General features: G+C 37.3%; 1 protein-coding gene across 2 annotated transcripts; it reads right to left on the reverse strand.

Annotated features, from left to right (window-relative positions):
* Window positions 1-342: 342 nt before the first annotated feature.
* On the reverse strand, window positions 343-23,865 carry LOC306854215 (ankyrin repeat domain-containing protein 13B-like; the record flags this gene model as incomplete). 2 transcript variants are annotated; one of them, XM_079392050.1, is made up of 15 exons in its annotated part: window positions 343-538; window positions 1,137-1,213; window positions 1,654-1,817; window positions 2,101-2,277; window positions 3,267-3,424; window positions 4,410-4,537; window positions 4,682-4,746; window positions 5,725-5,806; window positions 8,071-8,137; window positions 8,351-8,573; window positions 8,781-8,924; window positions 9,645-9,690; window positions 10,041-10,165; window positions 11,007-11,142; window positions 23,758-23,865. In XM_079392050.1, the coding sequence occupies 15 exons, from the start codon at window positions 23,863-23,865 to the stop codon at window positions 343-345; spliced, it is 1,896 nt and encodes a 631-aa protein (XP_079248176.1). The 2 variants fall into 2 exon arrangements, with proteins under 2 accessions (XP_079248176.1, XP_079248175.1); XM_079392049.1 differs by having other exon boundaries at window positions 4,410-4,540.
* Window positions 23,866-24,467: the final 602 nt, after the last annotated feature.

A 24,467-nucleotide genomic window follows, 5' to 3' on the forward strand; every position in this document is an offset into this window, starting at 1 on the left:
AGAACTCTGAGCGAGTGCTCGGATGATGGCTTTTAGAAACGACGCCAAGGTAACGCAGTATGGACTGTCTCAGTCATAAATGCACATTCACATGTTAAAGAGTCCAGAACGGTGCTGATCAGTCAGTGGATTGCCATGAGTTTAGTAGTTTGTATTTGTAAACTTGCAGTGAAGACAGAGGTTTCTCTGTGATTCTGAACGACTCATTCGAGACTGGACCAAAGATCAGCCCATTTTATCCAGTTCTTTGGAAGAAGAGGGTGGGGCATATGGGAACGACCAACATAGTTGGTTCCAGATCCCTAGACATGCTCTCCCACCCCTCAGTTCCCACCAACCCCGTCACTTCTCCATGAGTGACAGCTGAATGATACGCTGCAGTTCTTCTTCCTCTCGTCTTTGACGTAGCTCCGCCTCTTCCTGTTCACGGGCGGACAGCGCCATGGCTAGACGCAGCTGCTCATCATAGCTGCGTGGTGGCTTATTGGTCGGTGTGCTGCGAGGGCTCTCCACAGGGCTGGGTTTGTGCTGTGGGGTTCTGGGTAATGGAGAAGAAAAGCAGTGACTGAGACCTCTGCTAACAGAACATTGTCTTTTTGACAACAGTAAAACCAGCGATTTATTACAATTTAATATCTGTTTTTCATTTTAATCTATTTTAAAATGTAATTTTATTTCTGTGATGCCAACGTTACATTTTCAGCATCACTACTCCAAGCTTCAGTGTCTCATGATCCATCAGAAATCATTCTAATGTGCTGAATTTATGCTCAGTAAACATTTCTTCTTATTATCAGTTGTTCTGCTTAATATTTTTGTGGAAACCTTTGTGGTTTCTTAGATGCATATGAAGTTCAAAGGTGAGTATTATAATGAGTATTATTTAGAGTAAATTTAGAGTAAAACCTTAGAGTAATGACGTGAATAATGAATAATGTTTTGGATTCATCTTGGCTGCCACAGGAGAGAGAGATGAAAACCCTAGTGAATTTCTATGAGCTTCACTGAGGCTGTGTATTGACAGTCAAGCCTGTGTCAATAGCTCCAGTAAATGTGATGAGAGTGTGACGCTGACTTTGCCTTGTGGGTGAGATGTGACTACAGGAGATGGCAGAAGCGGAATACTGACTGCAGACCTTTCATGCCGGCTGGGGTCACAGGACAGAGAGTGTGTTCCTGGTTTACTGTTGGTCAAAGCCTCCCAGATCGTCACCTGTGAGAGAAGCGGAGAGATCAGGTATGAGTAAAAAAGTCTTACACCATGTTCCATTCACTAGATGAGACACATTAAACCAACAAATGATACTAACTGTATCTCTTTCTTGTTAATCTGGGTTTTTGTCCTAACCAGGAGCAGCATGGCTGTCATAACACGAAATATGTCTGCTGTAGGGTACTGCAGGGATGATGTATTGTTGTAGGACATTTTTGAATTCATATGCCTTATAGGGACTTTGAATATATTATGTATATTAAATATCAAATAATGACCGATGTCATGCAGCATTTTTGGATTCATTAAGGACAGAAAAATTATTTGATGCCATGTGGTTTCATGCTTGGTAAGGACATGGTGTAATAAGATATATTTCTGTAGTTTGTCATCACCTATGTGTATCTGTTAACATGCAAGTGTGTGACTGCATCTTAGACCTGGTCATATTCTGATCCAGCCTCTATGAGGCTCTGCTGGATGGCGTAGTGTAGCAGATCATCTTCCTCTTCTCTAATGTTCTCCCTCTGGTTTTCTCCTAAAATGCTGTAGCCTCGCGGAGCCTCAAACACACAAGGTGGGATCTCTCCTCCGCGACACGAGTCTGATTTATACACAAACACACATTCATGAAGCCCAGTGCAGATTACTGTAGTCAAATGTATTGATCAACAGATCTGAGTTACATCTGTACTACAGGCAGCGCTATAAGGAATGCGATCATTAAACATTTATCCAATCAATTCCTCTCTGGCCATTAAAAATGGCAAGTGCTTTGTCTGAACACTGTATTACTTTGTAACACCATATTTTTCAAGCTGATCATTATCTTAAATGGTCTCTAACAGTTACATTTCCCTGCAGGTTAAAGGCAGGTTGATTCTTACTTGTGGAGCTGGAGCTGGACATGCTGGAAGAGTCACTGCCTGGAGATGGCGTCTCCGTCCTGGGGCTGTCCTTCTGTCCGTCCCCTTCTGCATCCACTCGGGGCAAACCACCCTCTTCACAACCATTTAGGTTCCCAAAGGTAATGCGAGCATTAAGGATGTGGTAGATGGGAATTTCTGGGGTCGAGATGGTGTTGCATTAGCCCGATAGTTTAAAGGAATAGTTCACACAAAAACAAAAAATTGCTGACAAATTACTCACCCTCAGGCCATCCAAGATGTAGATGTGTTTGTTTCTTCATTAAAACATGTTTGGAGAAATATAGCATTGCTTGCTCACCAATGGACCCTCTGCAGTGAATGGGTGCCATCAGAATGAGAGTCTAAACAGCTGATAATCACAGTAATCCACAAGTAATCAACACAACTCCAGTCCATCAATTAATGTCTTGTGACGTGAAAAGCTGTTTATAAAAAACAAATCCATCATTAAGGCATTTTAACTTTGCTTCTGGTCAAAGTACTAGTCCATAATCCATAGTAACACTTCCATCTCACATCCTTTCACATCAAAATCCACCCACATATTTGTTTAGAACTGTTTTGGACTGTTTGGACTTGCTTGTAAACAGTGCTTGATCTGTGCATATTTCTCTCCTGATTCAGATGAGGCAACTTTTTCAAAGCAATATTATGGATAGAGAATTCAGATTTTAACCAAAAGCAATTGTCTGAAAAAAAAACTCTTAATAATGGATTTGTTCTTACAAACAAGCAGCTTTTAATTTCACAAATAATTAATCGATGCACTTGAGTCATGTGGAATACTGTGATGTTTTTATCAGCTGTTTGGGCTCTCATTCTGATGGCACCCATTCACTGCAGAGGATCCATTGGTGAGCAAGTGATATAATGCTAAATTTCTCCAAATCTGTTCAGATGGAGAAACAAAATCATCTACGGTACATCTTGGATGGCCTGAGGATGACTACATTTTTCATTTTTTGGGTGAACATTTCTTTTAAAAGTCTGTGTGGTTGTAATCTAGCCATACTTTGGAGACAAATTTGCTAAAAAATATTAAGTTAAAAATTTTAAATCTGCCAATTTTACATTTTTTAGACACATAGTATGTTCCTTCTCTGTACTTTCTTTTCCTCTCTTACCTATTTTGACGGGGAAGCCAGGAGGCAAGCGCAAGGTGATGAAGTCTCTAAGCTTGGCGAACAGTGTGTTGGAGATGGCCATGAGGTCGATGATAGGAGCCACCTGCTCCGACAGAGATAAAGGGTGTGATTCACACAACCACAGCTTGGCTTTGAACCTGGGGAAAAAACAGACTGTACAAATGAGACACCTGTGTGACCTCATACAGTCTTAACAGTTTTGTTTCATATGTCAATTGGTGTCCAGGAAAAAAGCAACGTAATCTCTAATGCCTTTCAAGTGGAGCAGTGTTTTTATGTAGTATTTATTTACACTATTAATATATATATTAATATATATTTTGAATTAGATTTTATTTGTATATTCTCAGTCAGTTTTCATTTTAATCTTTAAGTATATTTGTTATGTGCTTTTTTCATTTTTATTAGTTTGTGTTTATGTAATATATTTCTGTATATAGATATATAGATATATTTCTATATACCTTTATGTATTTTTTCATTTTAATAATTGTAATATTTCATCTTATTTACTTCAGTTGGCTGCCAAAGCAATTTTAATTGAATCTAATCTAATATTTATATTTTATGTCAGCTTTATTTCAATTACTGAAAACAATGCTTAACAGTTTTAGTGAACAATATGTGATACAATAATGATTGTAATTTCGAGTTTTGATACCATGTATAAATAAGTGATGGAAATGACCAATTTTCATAATATTAAATTCAGATATAGTTATTTGGGTTGATCATTCACAATATAATTTTTTTTCCTTTAGGCTACATCCGTGTTGTTTCCAACTTGAAAGCTTCCCAGGTGCACCTGAAGGCACTATTTGAAGAGTAACACAACACATCTCATCATTAATGGTTTTTTATGGGTAAGTACCATTATTATTTTTGTTTATAGTTACATGGTTATTATTTATTTTGATAAGACTCTTTGAGGAGAGACAAGAAACTAATAGAGAGGGGAGTGTGAAATGGGATTGGGAGAGGTCATGATCCAGATTGTGAACTCTTTTTACAATAAGCAGCTACTCAGCACGTGATACAAACTGCAAAGCAATATGAAAGAACCATTTTATTTCAAATGTCTCTCAAAATGAAAATGAAAGCAGTGTTAGATTGATACACTACCTTTGTGTTTTGGTGGTGAGATGACAGGGAAGGCCGATGTCTCTCTGAGTCATGTTGGGATTAAAGTACTCCTCTGCCGTCACGGCCAACGGGTTTGTTGCAGGGCATGATATCTGAGTCACCATAGTGTGCTATAAAACACACATACACACACACACACACACACATATACACTTTCTTTTGAGGCTACAGAAGTGACAAAATACTAGAAAAAGCACTTTAGATGTCTTAATGATAAAAGAACAAATTCTTGACAGGCTCCGTTCACTCACTCCATTGTTAGGCCCCATATGCTGTTCAGCGATACCCAGGAAGGATTGCAGAGGAGTCTTGCCGCCTGAGACAAAAGCACAACACAAAGCAGGTCACATTACAGAAGATGTGCACAATCCCAAGGATTTGTATTACATCACAGTAACCATATTCAAGAGACACTGTTTTTTGGGGAATAATTTGAGTGGGAATAGAAATACTGAATCATCATATTCACTACGGCATGCCCACCAATACACACGCTCATTGTTTTTTGTAAAAAAAATAGCACATGCGTTTTAAAAATAATTTCTTATCTATATTTTTGTCCTTCTGTTTTAATCCTAATGCTGCATTTATTTGATAAAAAGCACAGTAAAAACAGTAATATTATTAGATATCATTAAAATGTAAAAAATGTTTTCGTAATTTAAATCTGTGATGCAAAGCTGAATTTTCAGCTACCATTAGTCTTCAGTCTCAAATGATCCTTCAGAAATCATTCATATGCTGATTTGCTGCTGAAGAAACATTTCTTATTATTATCAGTGTTGAAAACTGTTGTTGTGCTGATTCAATTATTTGTGGAAACCATGATGCACTTTTTTCAGGGTTCTTTGATGAAAGTTGAAACTTTCTGTAGAATATTGAGAAGATCGGGATTTATTGGAAATAGGAATCTTTTGTGACATAATACATGTCTTTAATGTCACTTTTATACTTATATAAATATATACTTTTAAATAAATGAATAAAAATAAAAAATATAATAAAAAACATTGACATCGATGATGATGTATTCTTACAATATTATATTAAAAATTAATAGGACCTTAATTATGGTAACAAACAATATTATAAACAAAATTTTAATCATCACAATAGTACAATCTTTGCCTTATTTCAATAGCCAGTAAGACTTACCAAATCTGCATATAAGAGTTTTTTAAAAATGATTATTTTCAATGTGCAATTGAAACTTTTAAAAACTATATCTCAACGTCGATGTGAGCATGTAAAGAGTTTGATTTGAGACACAAACTGGTCCTTCAGTGAACCGTACCTTTGGGCTTTGTTTTGTGCTGGTCAGTGAGATGGTCAGTACGTGTTCGTGTGATCAGCTCAACGTTAGAAGCACAGAAAACCTGAAGCACAGACATGAGAACATGAGTTTAGTTCACTCTGTTTTTATCATTTGTTTGTTAATCTGCCACATTATATCCCTGAAATACAACACTCACTCATCCCACACGAGAAATGCTGTTCATGGTCTTGACATTTCAAATTATGGAGAACCTTAAAGCAGTGTTAGAATTTTCTGAGCATTACAGTGAAATGCTCATATTGTCACGTGTCGGTTTCCGTTTAGTTCCTGTTTTCCCTTATTTGTTTTTCCTGTCCTAGTTTAGTTAATCATCGTTTATTCCATTCACCTGTTTTGTATTAATCATCTTGTTTGCTCTTTTGTTCTTGTTCCTTTAAGTCCTCAGTTCTCCCTTTGTCTTGGCCTGAGTTTAATGTTTATTAAAGGTTTAAAGTGTGTTGATGCTACTTCGTTCTCCTGACCCTTTAGTTTATTTTTACTACAACCACCTATATCCGTAACACATATTGCATCTAAAACTCCCTCTACATGATTGTAGTGTAGACAGTTTAGCCGGTTGAAATGGGAGCGGTCTAGTTTTGTCATGTCGCCTCTCTTCCAGTATATAACGGGTGTAACTGAAAATTGTTTCACAGCAATTGGTTCCTTTCCAATCAGGTCAACAGATAAAAATTACACTATGCGAATCAAGGCATAAGTGCATGAATATTCATTGGGTCACAGAGTCGTTGCTTGGTAACCTTCCAGGAGTGTCGAGTCAAGTACCTTAATTAATATTCATGTGCCAAGCCTTCACCCATAGTCGGATTTGTCAATTTGCCAGCTAATTAACACACACTTTAACAGCCTTCCTATTAGCCAAGGATAACTGTCAAGATAAATAAAGACATTCAACTTGAAAAAGCTTTATCATCTAAGGTGTTTAATTTCCTTTGGCATGCATCAGTGCATCTTTTTCTGAATTCTGTAGTGATTCTCAATTTAATTCTTCCATGCCTGTTCAAATTTATTTGAAAGATATTATTATTTGAAATTTATTTAAGTGAAATCAAATTTATTTGTAGCGTGCTCTTCACAATACATATTGTTTCAAAGCAACTTTATAGAAAATTACGATGTTAATGTTTATAATATCTTAATATCTCAATGCCTTATAGTCCATTTAGCAGATTAGAGCTGGGTGATAATATAGTTTACACTTTGCAATAATGCAAGAAATCAAGCATTTGAGATATGCTATATTATATAATGCTCCATGCAAGTATGAGGATAAAGTTGGACATATATCCAACATTATATAAAGAGCTGAGCGATAATATAGTTACAGATAGACAAAAAATAGGTAGTTGATATTTGCTATATACTATATATCACTTTACATGAGTCTACTGTGTAAATATGGATAAAGTTTAATATAAATCCAACTATATATATATAGCTGTGTGATAATACAGCTTAAACTTTGCGCTGATATAGGCCTAAACAATCACACAAGTGAGATTTGCTATATATGATATATTTCCTTACGTGAGTGTGCTGTATGTATGCAGGTAAAGTAGGCAGGGCTGTAGATAGTGGGGTGAAAAGTGGTGACGATTATCGGGGCCCAAAACTGTTGGGGGGCCCCGGCGATTTTAACCAGCTGAATGGGGCCAGCGTGAAATATGCATGGAACAGTTGATGGACTGCCGGATCAGTCATTGCTGCGCGTTGCGACAAATGTTTATCATTTGCACGTGTATAAAAGTTCTGCCAGTTTAAACATTCAAGCGATTTTAAAGCTTTCAAGCGCAAGAAGACGCAAAGAACTCAATTCAGTACTCACAAGCTAGGTTCTGTGCATATAACACGCAAGCCCAGAATTAAGTTCTATTTTGCTTCTTCTTGCTCTTGAACAGACAAATACACCTTGCCAATTTGAACATTAAAGCGATTTTAAACCATTAAAAAGTCTGAGAATGCATCTATTTTGCATTGTTCTTATTTAATATATCTCATTATAAATTGTATTATCTGCACAACTTTTAGTGAAAAGTTTTAAACCCAAATTTTCAATATGGTCTCAGACACTTCATTTCCACCGATATCGTCGACCTGATGATGACATCACTGAATTCAATAATGAAATGCCTTTAACTGAGTGTTTAATCTTGTCATTTTACATTATTGACACACTATTTTCCTATTTTGATATTGTGCAGTTGCTTTGACACAATTTGTATGGTTAAAAGTGCTACATAAATAAAGGTGACTTGACTTGACATTTGGATTCTACTGACTATTGTATTGTGACACAAGCCGTACCTTTGCTTCGTACCCATTCACCACCTCCGTTTTCTCACTACGCCAGCCAAGAATGCCCGTTTTATTCCTGCAGAGACATTCGGGCACGTTACCAGGTTGCCAACATGCCGTACAAACAGAGGTGAGTCCAATATCACACATTTTATGATGAGGCTTAGCCCAAAAATGCTGGCTCACACTCTCGGCTTCACAGTAAAGCCACAATAAAGGGTTACGATGCCCTTGCTTATAAACATTTTAATTGGCGACAATGACTTGCCAATTGTTATTAAGTGCTCACCTCTCAAAGGAGATGTTCCTTGTGTCCAGCTGCGTCGCTACCACGGGAGCGGATAGACGGGCCGCCACCTGTTCGTCGCTGGGCTGCAGCGCCCCCAGAAGACTCAAAGCGTTTGTGCACGGCCTGGTGGAGGGCGAGGCAGGAGAGGAAGAGAGGCACGGCAGCGTCTCGCAAAACACCAGCTGTCTGTCATGATCCACTTCCATTACCATGGCGCTAGAGTCTGAATGACAGGTGGAGAGAGAGACCGAACGAATGGAAGCCAATTAGAGACTGTGGCAAAGAGAGACTGAGGTTGTTTCCATGCCAATGACGGCTTATTTGAAAGAACACTAAGCGAGAAGTGGCATCGAGAACAAAAGCAGAGATCAAATCTGAGGCGGAGAAAAATAAAGGTCGTTCAGTGCAGGGAAAAAGTTATCGCACGCACCTTGACCCCTGAATATGAAGCTGCGATTGCCTCTTTGCCAGGTCATTTGCTCAAATCCCATGAGCGTTGTGTCCACCCGCAAACACTGGCCGCTCTTCCATACCCGATATGTGTCACTCGGACAGATACGAGACACGAGCGGAACTAGAAATAGAGGGAGAGTTCAACAATAGCAGGACATGAGGATGTGGAAAGAGGAAGTCACTGTCCACTCCAAACATGCCATTTACACATCGTTATAGCTAGACGTGCCAGTATTCAGTACTACAATATATAACATATATCACTACACAATGCCCTTCATATTTTTTGAAAATGTTTTGATTCTTTATTGTTCAGTTACACATTACATTAAGGCTCCATTATTTAACATTAGTTAATTCATTAGTTAACATAAACTAAAAAAAATATTCTTCTATAGCATTTATGAATCTTATTTAATTTCAACATGTAGTAAATGTACTATTTAATGGCCCTAAACTAACATGAACAGCTGTAAGAATAGTAACTGTGTGTGTACAGTGTATATTTATTATGTATATATATAAATACACACCCATGCATGTATATATTTATGAAAAATATGTTACGTTTATATATTAAATATATTTATATATAATCTAAATTATATGAATATAAATATATACATGTAAATATTTTCAAAATATATACTGTATGTGTGTGTATTTATATATACATAATTTAAAAGTCCAGTTCTTTTTGTTATATTAAAAAAAGTTATTAAACCTGTTATGACAACACTTTTTGCAACTTTTTTCCAATATCATAATAATACCGTATACCACGATAAAAGCTTCAGCAATTATCGCAACATGAAAATTTGATACCATCATATGCACCTACCCCAACTCGTAAACTCCCATTTCATTTCCACGTAAAAGTCCTGTGCCTGAAAGACAAGAGGGACAGAGAAGGTTAGAATGAATGTGAGCGTACAGTGGGAGGGCGAAAGCATGAGACAGACTGCTCTGCAGTGAAACACATGAATAATAAAACTCCCTGAGAGATGAGGAACGGGGAGAACCAGAGAGCTAATACATTCGTCATAAAAAAAAGGAAAAGCGCATAAACCATAAACCTGTTTGTTTGTGTATCTGTATGCATGAATCTACTGGAATGAAGGGCTCAGGTGTGCAGGCAGCAGGTGGTTGTTAAGATGCTGTTCGTTAAGCTGCTGGCTTGTTGTCTTTTCATAAGCAGGTTCAGGGTTTATTAATCTGGGGCACATCTGGGGCTGACCTGTCGGAGTTTCTCCAGCAGGCGTGGAATCCCCGCTAGTCGCTTGGTGGTGCGCTGGTAGTCACGGTAACGCAGCACCAGCCGCACCATCTCTGGGTTACGTGAGCTGATGGCCTCCTGCAACACTGAAACAGAAGGTAAAGGTTAAATTGAGACTGAAATTAGGGATGCGTGATATATTTACATTTAGAATTGATTTGTCATCATCTAATGCTCACTTAAAGAGCTAAATACTGATAAATGAATAAATTAGTTTTTTTCATTTTTCATACAATGCACTATAATGCTAGGATGCTGAAATTGATCTGTATACTGTAACTAAGCAGTAAATAAAAAAGATAATTGGAGTGCGTTTTACAAGAAAATACTGTTTCTGCATTTCATTTCACGTTTAATCAATGAATTTGTGACATTTACCAGCAATTTCTGAGTGAAAATAGTTTTACATCAATTTTTTGCAAAATGACTGATTTTAGTTTTTGGAATTTTATTTGGAATTTACGTAGACAAAATAATAGAACTTTAATATTATGCCAATTATCAGTTATCAACTGTCAATATTTAAATATTATTGCCAATTAAAAGAACTGTTCTCTATGTTAATATATTTTAAAATGTAATTTATTTCTGTAATGGCAAAGCTGAATTTTCATCATCATTACTTCAGTCTTCAGTGTCACATAATCCTTCAGAAATCATCCTAATATGCTGATTTGCTGCTTAAGGAACATTTATTATTATTATCAATATTCAAAGAAACATTTCTTTACGATTCCTAGTAGCATTTAAATATTCTCACTGTCACTTTTGATCAATTTAATGCCTCTTTGCATAAATAAACAAATTGTACCGACCCCAAACTTTAATTATTAGTTAATAACTATCAGTTAATAATTAACAGTTTATCATATTGGCCACAATTACTGCATCCCTTCCCAAAATGCAAAGGCTTTTTCGTTCTATTACCTGTCCAGCCATTTCTGTTTTCTTTGCTGACATCGGCTCCATGCTGGACTAACAGATGGGCGCACTCTAAATGGCCCAGCGTCACGGCCAGGTGCAAAGGAGTCCGACCCCGTGGGTCCAACACTTCTAAATCAACCTGTGAGACACAGAGAGATTCGTTTTATTGAGAACTTCATGCAGTAAAATATTTCACAAACACAATTTTCTGTTTCTGCTCTGAAACAGAGATCTGTCAGAGCTGTGGCTTAGTAGTTGATGCATGTTCTCCAGAGATGCCGAACTTTTGTGCTCAAATTCAGGTTTGAAAAACACCTGAATTGTGTCCCATTGCAGTTCCCCTCAATGACCTTAAACTATTTCTTTCTGCCATTGTTAATCAATGTTTAGAAGTTCAATTAAGAACAGTTTATATTTTTTATTTTATTTGTAAATATTTATTTATTTTACATTTTTCCCCCTTCATTTTCCTCGCTGTGCCTCATTAAAGTTGCAACTTCAGTAGAGCTGGATGCTGGGTTCCCAGCATGCATCACAACATGAATACATCATGCAAATTACCACCTCACTTGTTTACTTTTTTCTGCATTATTTTAATTGGTGCTGTCATGTTTGTTTCCTTAAAGGTATATGTCAGATCGTGACACTTGATTCTGATTTATTACCATTTTGTTGCAATATACTGCAAACTGTAGTCAAATTAAGTCATATTTATTTATATAGCACTTTATACAATACAGATTGTTTCAAAGGAGCTTCACAGTAATAAGCAAGAAAATAACAGCATTAATGTTGCAAATCTTTTCAATTATAAAAAGAATTCAATTGCAGCTGTGAAGCAGATCTTAAAAGACAATAGTGTCTTTCTCAGCTCATTAGTTCAGTGTTGATTTCACAGTGTGTTGAATGAATGAATGAATGAATGAATGAATGAATGAATGTTGAATGAATTTAGTTCAACTATAAAACAGTTCTAAGATAATAATTCATTATTCAGCTCAAGTCAGTTCAGTGTTGATTCAGTTCAGTTCAATAATAAGGCAAAGTTAATCAAATTATGAGCTTAATTCAGCTATATGATGCTCTAAAGAAGGCAAAAGTGTTGTGATTCAGCTCAAGTCAGTGTTGATTCAATTCAGTTTAATAACAGTGTTGATGCTGCAGAGTTAATCAATTATGAAACGAATGACTAGTATGCTATTCCAAACAACTGGAAAGGGAAAGACATGCAGATAAGATTAAAAAATTAAGGTCTTTAAAGTATAGTTCAACAAAATATGTTATATGTTATAATTATGTTATTATTTTCTCACCTTCATGTTGTATGAATTTCCTTTGTGGAACATAATATGAAGAGTTCAGATGCAAAAGCCTGTGGCATCTGAAATTTTTTTCTACAATGAGCGTTTTTCTCAGGTTCATATATTTATGTTCAGTTATTTCACTTTAATGACAATGAATAGAACCTATTAATTGCCATTAAAGGGGTCATATGATGCGATTTCAAGTTTTCCTTTCTCTTTGGAGTGTTACAAGCTGTTCATGTGTAGATAAGATCCCTGAAGTTGCATCGACTAAAGTCTCAAAACCAAAGAGAGATTCTTTATAAAAGTTAAGACTTGTCCATGCCCCCCTAAAACGGCTCTTTCAAACACACCCCCACATGTCTACGTCACAGTGTAGGGAGATTTGCATAACACCGCCCAAATGTTTACGCAAAGAAACGGGGCGTGATTTTTATTCTCGCTGTAGTACTGTTGCTGTTTCTGTGTTTCGTTGTTAAAGCGAAAGTTGTTTGGGCTTCCAAAAGAGGACACAACTAGAAATCAGTGGTTAAGTTGTATTTACAACACTGTTCCAGAGCAGTACAAATGCAAATATTCAAGTGTGTGCGGCGCAATTTACAGAGGACTATTTCCTGAACCTGGCAGGAGAGTAGCCTACAATGCTGGCTTGCACAAAGGCTGTTTCTATAAAGTAGGGCAGTTCCAACTTTCCAAGGACAGTTTGACGCTTCTGACTCACAGCCTGTATAAGTACGTTTTCATATTTAAAGAATTATAGCCACTGACTATTCAAACGCGAGTTTTGAGCAGTGTAGAGTAGTGCTTGTTGTAATGTTGGTCATGTTAAAAGACAGTATAAGTCATTATAATCTGCTGGACGCAACAAATGCTTTGTTTGTAATGGGTTTTACTGTTTTAGTCTCGTCGGCGTTAAGAAACGCCATCACAATACGTGAAGATTGGGGAGATATGAGAATATCTTTAAGTATATGATTATCTTGCCGTATATGAGAATCTAGAGAAAGCCTTCAGAAAAAAGGAAAGAACAGGCATCATTCTGGCCACCTGCTATGCAGAAAGAATCGCAGGTAAAAGGAAAAGAAGGCAGAAGTGAAAGAGTGCGATGGAAAAGAGAAGTGACAGGTGATAATTAAGGCATCACACCCGAATATGACATAGAGCGCGCTCACATGACACCCGACAGCCACGGTGAGAAATACTTCCACACTCAAACTGAGATCCATGCTAAGCACACTGTGATTCCGCTCTTGTTAAATACAGCGCTGTGCCATACTGTTCCTCCAGCTTCTCATCCGAGTGATCTCTCTCAGTCTCTCGGCCCCTTTGAGCCAGTCAACTATGTCACTGACAGTCTTGAGAGTTTCAAAAGATTTTATGATTCTCCTTATGGGAGGATCATTTATAATAAGATCATCACTCACTGTCATCCAAACGCAAACACAATCATTCCATTCACCTCCACGCGCTACCACACATTTCAGTATGCTTATGTTTATATATGCAGGATGACCCATTAATCAGAGTTGGCTGGCTGTGGTCGTGTTGGACATATTCATAAGCGTACACTCCGAAAGCAAGGTGATGACAGACGGTGCATGTTGAATCGTGTATGTGGAGCAGAAATGAGAGTCAGGACAGCTTTATTTAGAGACTTGTCTGTAAGCCATGTTTGCTGTTTTTAATGAAGCATTTGGATTGGCTGTGTGGCAATGGAAACATATTATTACCCAAGGGCTTAACTTGCGCTGCGAGAGCTGCTTTGGAGTTCTGTACTGTACTGATTAACTTGGTGCACTTATTTACACTTCGCTCAAGGTGCATGTGTGAGTTCTTATGTATTGTTTTCTGTGCCTATGTGTGTATAGTGCATTATTTATTCATAGTTATTGCTAGTGTGGCTACTACAGTTGCTCATGATTAAACCCCTAAATCATTTTCCCCCGGTTTCACAGACAAGGTTTAAGCCTAGTCCTAGATTAAAATTTAAGCCTGAGCTGTTTAAACTGTAAGAAACTTGCTCGGACTGATCTTAAAATATATCAGTGCCCTTGTTTTGTCTCAAGATGTACTCCAGTAATGTTTTTTTTCTAAGGCACATTTATAAAATTACTTAAATCGCCTAATTGAACTATGGCCTAATCCTGGTTTAGTCTAAACCCTGTCTGTGAAACCAGGCCTTTAAGTATTAAACTTGAGCACGTAGCTCAGCTTCTGAATAAGTGTTCAGATTTTTTATTTTCCCTGGTCAGTCATAAAATAGGTAAAAAATCCCACAGAGCCAGAGATTTGAGGGTTGGGCTCTTTTAATTTTGACCAATAAAAAAACCCCTGCTTGAAACGGCCTTGCAACATGCTAAAATCCACCCAGTGTACCCTGGTAACCACATGGCAACACCTAAGCATAATTTTATAATTTCATAAGAATACACATTCATTTCTTCAGAATACACAAAGCTGTAATTTGTATATTATTATTTACACATAATTTATTCAGAATATTTAAAGTCATAATTCATATGTATATAATATAATATAACATCAGTGTTATTTTAGTATTATTTACATACTCATAGTATTTATTAATATTTTGAATTAGCTTTCATTTTAATATTTTCACTTTTAATTTTAGTTTTATTTATTTATTTTACTTATTCTAAGAGGCCATGCATTATTATTTGTTTTCCTTCTTGTTTTCTCGTTATCGCAATGTAATTTTCTCGTGATCTCGACATAAAAAAGTCATTTTCTTGTTATTACAACTTCTGTAATATATATATCATTTTAATAATTTATTAATTTCAACTTATTTCAACATTTCTAAACAAAAACATAAAAAAAAAAACATAACAATTATTAATTTAAATGTATGCCTGTAAATTTGAAAGTGAATTTGAAATGATCTATTTTTTTAATTTGAGATTAGCATTTTTTCCCACAAATCAGCTGACCTAAAAACACTGGTCCTAGGCCAGCGGGCCATCCTTATTGTTGAGCCCTGATTGTGTATGATGTGTATCATGCAGCAAAATACATCACACTCATGTTATTGTTATTGTTAAAGAAAACTCCAGTGCGTCCAACACCCTGCTCCGTAATTAGCTCTGGGGGCCTCTAGCTAGAAAAACAGCAGCCTGGTCCCCGGAGTGAGATGAGTGCTATGAGAAAAAGGGTGTGGATAAGTGGTGGGGGTGGGGGGTTGCTATGGTAACCCTGGATGAGGAGTACAAATAGGAGACGCAGGCCGAAGGAGTGAAAACTACAGTTTTGAATGAATGATGGCTCTCGCATCAGTCCTTTGGGGATCTCCGATCAACCCTGACACTAGAGATGGCTCAGATGGCTGACAGAGAGGGAAAGAGAGAAGGAGATAACTGTCAGGAGGTGTGCATGCTTGAGTCGGTGAGTGAGGGACTGAATGAGATTGATAACTGGTTCTGAGAGCTTCAGGGAGAGACGGAGAGAAACGTGTAACTCGGTAAGACAGATTAGCAGTTGTGAGAGGAGGACAGAACAAAGGAGGAGGGTTTGGGAAACATCAGTTGTTACAGACTGGCCTTCTGGTGACCTGAAATGCTGCTATATATACCCCTCTGAGACACGCTGGACACACACAATAGCACAAACACAAACAGTCCCTCACCTCATCTGATCACACAGCCACATACAAATACAGACAAACATGCTGACTGTCATCCTGTCATGTTTTTTACAAAGATTTACCTTGGCATCCACCAAAACAAACTCTCTCTATTAAATTTAACACTTTTGAATTTTGTCTCATTATTATAGCTAGTACATATTGCACTTAATAAGCTGCAATATGTACAAAATTCAGCCGCCAGGATTTTAACTAGGACTAGGATTGGCAGTTATATTACTCCAGTGTTAGAATCCTTGCACTGGCTCCTGGTCAGGTTTAGAGTGGATTTTAAAATGTTGATGCTTACTTTTAAAGCATTACATGGCCTGGCACCTCATTACCTCACAGAATGGTTGCATCCATACACTCCTAGTTGTAGATTGCGCTCCTCTCAGTCAAACTTGTTGGTTGTTCCTCAAACACGTCTAAGATCTATGGGTGACAAGGCTTTCTCTTTATATGCCCCTGTCCTTTGGAATTCTCTGCCTCTTGAACTTAGGGGAGTTCAGAATTATGATGGTTTTAAAGTTCAACTTAAGACTTATTTTTTTAAACTTGCATTTGCTTATTTTTTTATTTTTTTTTATTTTTTATTTTACTTGATTACATTGTGTTCAGCACTTTGAGAAGCTGCTTTTAAAGGTGCTTTATAAAATAAAATGTATTATTATTATTACATGGGCTGTGGTGAGGGACATAAATGACACTTTAAACTATGCAGATCCTTTTTTGGAGCTAATTTACTACAGTATTCATTTACATTGGTTTGATTCACTTTTTATGAATTTTAAAATGTTAAATAACAATATTTTTAAATTGCATTAATTAATTAAATAAATGTTAATTTATTGTAGTTTTACATCAGTAAGCAAATGGCTGGTGCAAAGCTGTTTTTTTTTTCTTCGATTGGAGCTGTGCTATTACCTTGTAAGCAATCTATTTTTCAAAGCAAGCAGTTTTCATGTGAATGCACACACAACAATACGGCATGAACACCTGCAGACTTTTAGTGAAGCAGGGACACGAGCCATATTTAGGAATCAGAATATACACTTTTACAGTTTTTTCTTGCTAACCACATAGCAACACTCCAGTAACCATCCACAACACCTCAGCATGATGGTGGTGAGGTTTGCATGGGGAAACTCACACTTTCTTATTTTTTTATTTCTACTGTTAACACTGTAAAAACAAAGTTAATATGGCTTCATTAATTCATTAATAATATATATGATCGTTTTTGTATTCATTAATAAAACTGTTAATAAAAATTGTATTTCTTAATAATTGTTAATAATATTGCTGTTATTATCTATTTTGCCAAAGCAACATTTCAAATTTTTTTAAGTTTTTTTAATCAGATATTTTACCTTTTTTTTCAGCTATATTTCATTTAAAGAAAACAATTTTCACCTTTTGTGCTTGACAAGTCCATATTTTCACTGGCCTCAAAAAAAATAAATAGTGAAGACATTTGAGCAATAGTGTTTGCATATCTATATCTATATCTATATCTATCAAACAATCAATCTGTCTATCTAGGCCTATCTATCTGTCTAGCTGCCTATCTATCTATCTATCTATCTATCTGTCTAGCTAGGCCTATCTATCTATCTATCTATCTATCTATCTATCTATCTATCTATCTATACACACAACTGTATTTCAAAATTATACATTTGTTTTTATATGTATATAACTGAAAAAGAACATTTGGTTTTTGACATAACTGTTGTATATTGGTGGAAACTACAGTTACCATGGTAAATCTTTGTAAGGCTTCTTGAGCGGTGAGGGTCGGCATACAGAATAATAGAAATCCTACCTGAAACACCTACACATTACAGTTCTCCTGCTCTGACTGGAACTCATCTAACCCACCTACACTGCATCTTTCTGACAGCCCTGTAACAAGCAAGCACACTTTCCTGCTGACATGCATGCACTGCATCAGACACAAGTGCACTAACTCAAATTCATGTTAATTACTAATCCCCACCACATTGAAAGTGACAATCATCTAAGGTCCATCCTCATATTTTCACATGGATGCTCTTCCACATAGCTGTCCATCCCATCTCTTCTTCCTCTCTCTCAGTTGTGAGCCTGCTGGAGACTGCATTATTGATAGTCATCTCTGGCTGGTGCATCTGCTCTTGCACTCTTTCTGTCTTGGCTAATGTTCTCTGGCAGCTACTTAAACCAACATGAATCTTTCATTGGAAGTCCAAACTGTGCATGTGGGAGGCAGGCAGAAAAAATCATATGTGTATGTGTGGGGTGCATATCGCAGCATGTGATAGATTCCGCTGGAGACTTTGCACAGGCTCTCTTGTGTGGCCTTATGCATAAAAATGTGCATATATGCATAGATTTACACATGCACAATCTGTTTTACACATAAATGGAATTGTGTGCCTCGGCGCGTTCACTTAAATTGGCTTTTATTTGAAGACAGAACAACATCAGTGCACAGAAGCATTTAAAGGTTGTGATATGGTAGAAGAATGAATTGCATAGACAAGGATGTAACCCGGGAGAGAGGTGAACAAGAACTTACAGATTCTTTAAATAAGTCTAGGCAGACAGACATATTGCGAGGAAGGGAGAGAGAGGGAGAAATATGGACCCTTGTTTGACTTTATGCGCTATTGTGTCACAGGAGGTTGACACACCCACGGTGCGGTTCATATTCTGGAGATCGACATCCAGGGCTCGGCTATAAGGGCTGAGGCGACCGCCTCATAGTGTGGGAGGCAGAAACCAACAGAGCTTCACCAAAACAGCCATCACTTATTAACTAAATGTCAGTGCAAAAATATACAGGAACGTCACAGACAACAAAGACTGCATAAAAGACATTCAGCTCCATTTCACATTCAAAACTGCTTCGGATATGGCCAGTTTAGAGTCCATTCTGGAAATCCAAGCAATCTGACTGTGCCGGTGATGACATGTCCTTTGCTTTACTCCGGTAAATGCCACAGAGCTGCTGGGTTGAGATAAGAGGAAGATGAAGTGAGAGAGGTCATACTGGAACCCCTTCGAAGTTAAAAGTGATAGTTCACTCAAAAATAATATTAAAATATGATCTATTTTTAAATATAATATTTTATGTCATGTTTTGTTCTAGATAATATTTGACTATTTAATATTTTTTATATTTATATTATATCTTGAAGAATATTTTGATTGCTTTTGTCCATTCAGTGAAAGTCATTGGGATCCAAAAAACAAACTGTTTCAAAATTTCATCTTTTGTTTTACGCAGAAAGAATGTGATTCAAGTTTGGAGATACCAGTGTTATTTTAGTTTCAAGTATTTATAAATATTTTGAATTTGAATTCAATTTCAGTTTTTATTATATTTTTAGTTAAAAATAAAGTAATTTAATTATTTTCCTTTGTGATTTTTATTATAGTTTTTGTGTTGATAGGCTATATTTCTATTTAGCTTTATTTCTATTTCATATTTATTTTTAGTACATGTACTGCGTCAACTTGAACTTATTTGATTTCAGGTTCTCATTTTCATATTTTTTTATTTAGGTTTTCCATCTAATACTTATATTTTATTTTATTTCAGCTTCCTTTAAATGATCAAAAATATTTTTTAATAGTTTAAGTTTTACTTACAAAAACAACTCTAGGAAAGACATGAGGGTTGAGATGAGACATTTTTTTTTCTTCTTTTTTTTGGTGAACCATCCTTTAAAAAGGAGAATACTGACGTACTAGATGTTATACTTCCTACGGTTTTCACACAGTATGGTTTGAGGTTACGTTTGCATATCCAAATTAGAATAGGAGAACGTCTGTAAATCATAGAGATGAGTAGTGCTTATGAAATAGAGCTTTGTAGTATTCTCCAGTAGGCAAATGCATCACAGCTCGCCTACTCGGGTCTTGTGTAATTGATAGATTTGTATGTGTGTGCGTCTGTTATATTAAGTCTGCCTACTTATTATTTTTATGGTAAATTCCGATCATAAACTCTAATCAAATTAGATACAATTGCACCTTCCATTTCCATATTTTCAATTCGACAACCCAATTCGCTGGCCTTTTGTGAGTTCTGTCTGCCACTGTCCTTGTCAGTCTGTTAAAAGCTTCCCATAAGTTAACTAATTCTCAGCAACCCCCTCCCAGCCGCCCAACGTTCGTCCCCTGTGACAACGCTCTGTCGCAATTAGTGTTGGGTTACGGGTGGAGAGCAGGAGGGGCGAGTGTTGAAGAAGAGAGGAAGTATATCAAACGGGAAAACTGAACAGATGTGTGGACAACGGCAAATGTGCTGATGGAGGGCCTCGGGTAAAGAAATTGCCACTGTGTTATTGCGTATTTGCTGAGGCACTGCTGACTTCACTCAAAGAAACACAAATCCACATGCCGCTCGACAATTTCTCTTATTTTTGGACTCGGTTCTGCAGATGCATCAGCCGGCAATGGCTCTTCCCTCTGGTTTGCTCATTCAATCACCCACTCTATATCCATTCTCTCTTTCTAAATTTCCTGCCGCTCTCCTCCAAGCTGTCATCTGTCCACTTCCTCCCCGTGACTGTTTTATGGCACTGTCAAGGCAAACTGCAAATTGAGCTTCTTTTCCCTTCAGTAACTTCTTTACCCCTCCTCTTCCTCCTCCACCAGCACCCAATCTCTTTGCTATTCACGTCCCTTGCTCTCCTCTGTCCTAATAGCTTAAGTTTCCCCCCTTTGTTCTTTCACTGACACCTAACATCTATCCCATAATCCTGTGTGCTGGTGCAGCAACTTTTCCCCTTGTCAGGGTGGCTACGTGCCTCATTCACTGGAGAGGAATGATCGAGACAGCATTGACCTCCCTTCGCGCCTCGTGCCATCCCCAGAGGGACCTGGTTTGACTCATTGAGCGACACCCTACCGTGCCAAACATGGCTAGATTATCCGGTCAGCGGCCTGTAAATCAACTAAACTGGAAGTGCTTTATATCGCAATGATCATCGAGAGGGTTAGGGGTCTGAATTATTACCATCAGCCTGAGCAATAAAAACCGGCACAGGAACAAGATGGCTGGTTTTGGAATGAATACAGTTTGTTTGGGGTTTGCAAAGATGGAATCATGAATGGCTGCTGTAACTGAGATGGAAGACTTCGCTCAAATGAGTTGAAATGATTTACTCATAAAGCAGAGAGTTAAATCAGAATAGTGAACTAGAGCACACAGGCCTTGATGTTACCTGAAGTGGGCATTTGATTCGACTCAATTGATAGTTTTCAGTCACGTGTCCGGATCGAAGACTTGGGAGGGCAAAACATCCATAGAACTGCTGCACAAGCGTGTTTCACAGCCGCAAATATTTAACAAAAGAATAAACAAAGGTATTTCTGAACAAAATGTAAGTTTTGGCCATTTGCAATACATATTAAGCACCCGCGGCAATATTTCAATCATAAACAGTGCGACAAAATGTTGTAAAAACACTTAAAAGTGCCTTAATATATTTAAAACAGTAATATTAAAAGATCAAATTCAGTAATCACCACATTAATGATGCACAGTTTACACAGACAAGCAGATGAGGCCGGGAACGTGAACGCAATCCGCTTAACGGTTCAGTGTTTTCCTTCTAATGGTTTTCAATGGGAAGCCATTTAATGTGAAACTTTGCATATTGCGTTTATATTCTGACTACATCTTCTTGCCTGTACAAAATATACATCATCAATAAGGTGTCCACTGAATCTCGCCTTTTAATATCTGCGTTTTACTACATTATTACTTGATGCAATCCGCGTAAAAATAGCTTGCGGTCAATGCAGCTAAGCTTCGTTTTGCCCGCCAGGGGGCGTTCCTATGAGGGTGTGACGTCACCTGAAAACGATCTTCTTAACGCATTCAGTTTTTTCATCTTGGGTTCTTCCATTATGATGTAGCTCTTTAACTTTGTAATATAAGTAACCTGACGTGTGTCAACAACAAACTGTGAATTACAGTATTTAATGAATCTGTCGTATAATATTAAATATTTTAAATTAAACCGGGATTACATTAAAGAGCAATGTTTTAATAAGTAATTTTTTTCTTTTTTATTTGTTTGTTTTTTCACCTCTAATGCTTTTTTTAATTATGTGTCTACTTGTTTATTTTTCTATATTTTTTTAAAGAATGCACAGATGTCACTGTAATTTTGACTACGAATCTGTAAATTAATGTTGCATTAAAATTGTGATGTAATGGAAGTAGCAACAGATCTTTTCCTCTGTATTGTGACGTACATCTGAGTAAAATGGATTATTGAAAAAACAAAATATGTAGAGCGGGACTTGGTTCTATCCATTGTTTGCTGATTAGATAGATGGATCTGAATGTGAGCTTGTAAATTGGTGGTTTTTCACGAACTTAATGATTGGAGAAGTTTGGCATACATCATCAGAGAAAAGTCTGTTGTTTCACTAGGATGACTGAATTATGGCATCTTAATTTAAACTACAAACTTTAAAAAAAAAAAAAGAAAAATGAAATGTATGCATGGATGAATCGTTCATAATAAGATCAGTAAGAAGCATTTAGAAAATAAACAGGGTGAATTTCCATTTCATGCCGACTTCAGTAATTCTTTGAGGGTTGATCATAAAGGACCAGTCTTCTTCCCTGACAAAATGAACCTATATATGAGCTATTGAACTTCAGTGTGTAATCAGTGATTTTGTCATATATGCTGATGCTGCTCACTGCGCCATGGGAGAGAGAACATCTCATGCTGCCATCTGTGTCTTAATATTACTTAATATCTCATAGATATTGCAATAAAGTCAAGTGGAGTTTTATTCATGTTTGTACGTCTCTCATATAGAATATGATAGGATGTTGAAACTGGTTTATGAACAGATTATAAATTCTAGAATAGAATTATATTCTATTAAACTAATACAGATTCTTTGAATTATAGGCTACTATATGTTACTTATACTATGATTGCAATATGATCAAATCAGTTGAATTTATGCTTTGTGGAGCTGAATAAAACATAACTAAACCAGTCATGTTGTAATCTGTCTGTTTGCTTGGTGTATTTGCAATTTATTTATTCATTTCCTTCCCATACATTCAAATCAACCATTCAATGTCTTTGGCCTATATATGGTTCTGCACAGTAATCTCAAATTCTAATTAATTACAGACTAATTCCACAATGATTCGTGGAATAATGTACTGCATTAATAATTCTTTTGAAGAAGGCTGATCAGAAAGACAAACACACCCTCTCCTGCCACACCATCTATCCTCAGGAACTGTGAGTGGTGAATGTAGGCTGATCTGTAAGCATCATTTACCCACAGCCTTTGTATGCAATGCCACTTTATTCTGCAGCCTGTCTGTGTTTTACACCATCTCAGATCGAAATAAAACTGCATTTGTGATCAGGTTTCCGCCAGACGTGTCACATGAGCAGGTTTGGAGAACAGAGACTGTGTTGAAACCTTGTGGGCTACCTAAAAAACAGTATTTTTACGCGTTCGAACGTTATACGCCCAAAAATGCGGACTAGGTAGGCAACTCACTAGGTTTTAAGACACAGCCAGGGTGTGAGGGTTTTTTTGACACGCATTTCTGTTTGTAGTAAACATATCAGCAAGTAAATAAGCACTTAACTGAATAGACGTGTTATTAATGAACCAGCAGACGATGATGAATCACTTTTCGCCCTTTCATCACAGATTACAAGCCGAATGAAGTACCCAAATCAGTTTCCTCAGACAAACGCACCCCCGCTCCTCACAGCATCATCCGCCGCGAGTCTGTCACGCGGAAACGAAAGCATCTTACCTGCTCGCGCGCTGAGAGCTCTTTCTCCAGCTGCCGGTGTTTGTTATGCCACACCAGATAATGCAGGTGGTAGCGACTCTTCTCCGGAGTTTTTCTGGCAGAAATCATCCTCGGTGCATAGTTCGCCGCTGCTCTCTCCCCCGTTCCGTTTCCCTGCTTTTGTGCGATATCAGTTACTTTTATAAAGGGCGCGTGCTATATTATTAGTATTGCTGAAACGACCACTAAGGGCATTCTCTCCCTTTTCGTATCCAGCATCGCCTTTTGCATAGTAGTTTGGCATTCAGTGTGTCTGTGTTGAAGGCAATTTAAAGCTGTGTGCATGAATGCTCTCCGTTCTGTTCTAGACAAGTCTCATCTCCCTCTTCTCTCTGCTCTCTCTCTCTCACACACACAAACGCGCGCACGCACGCACGCTCGCGGAGGCTGAGGCAGGGCTCTAGTTTCGCCGATGAAAGCGACTGTCACACCTATGAGCCATTGAACTTCAGTGAGCGAGTCTGTCATACATGCAGATGCTGCTCACTGCACCACAGGGGGGAGAGAGAGAGAGAGCACCTCATTCTGCCATCTATATCTTAATAATACTTAATAAATATCTTATGGATGCAGTAGCCTACAGTTTAACAGAAGATACATTCAGTTAGAATTCTATTTTTAATGGAACAGATAATAGAACAGAACAGGGTGTTTGTATAGGCTATTATTGT

This window comes from Barbus barbus (assembly GCF_936440315.1).
Source record: "Barbus barbus genome assembly, chromosome: 34".
Taxonomy (NCBI): domain Eukaryota; kingdom Metazoa; phylum Chordata; class Actinopteri; order Cypriniformes; family Cyprinidae; genus Barbus; species Barbus barbus.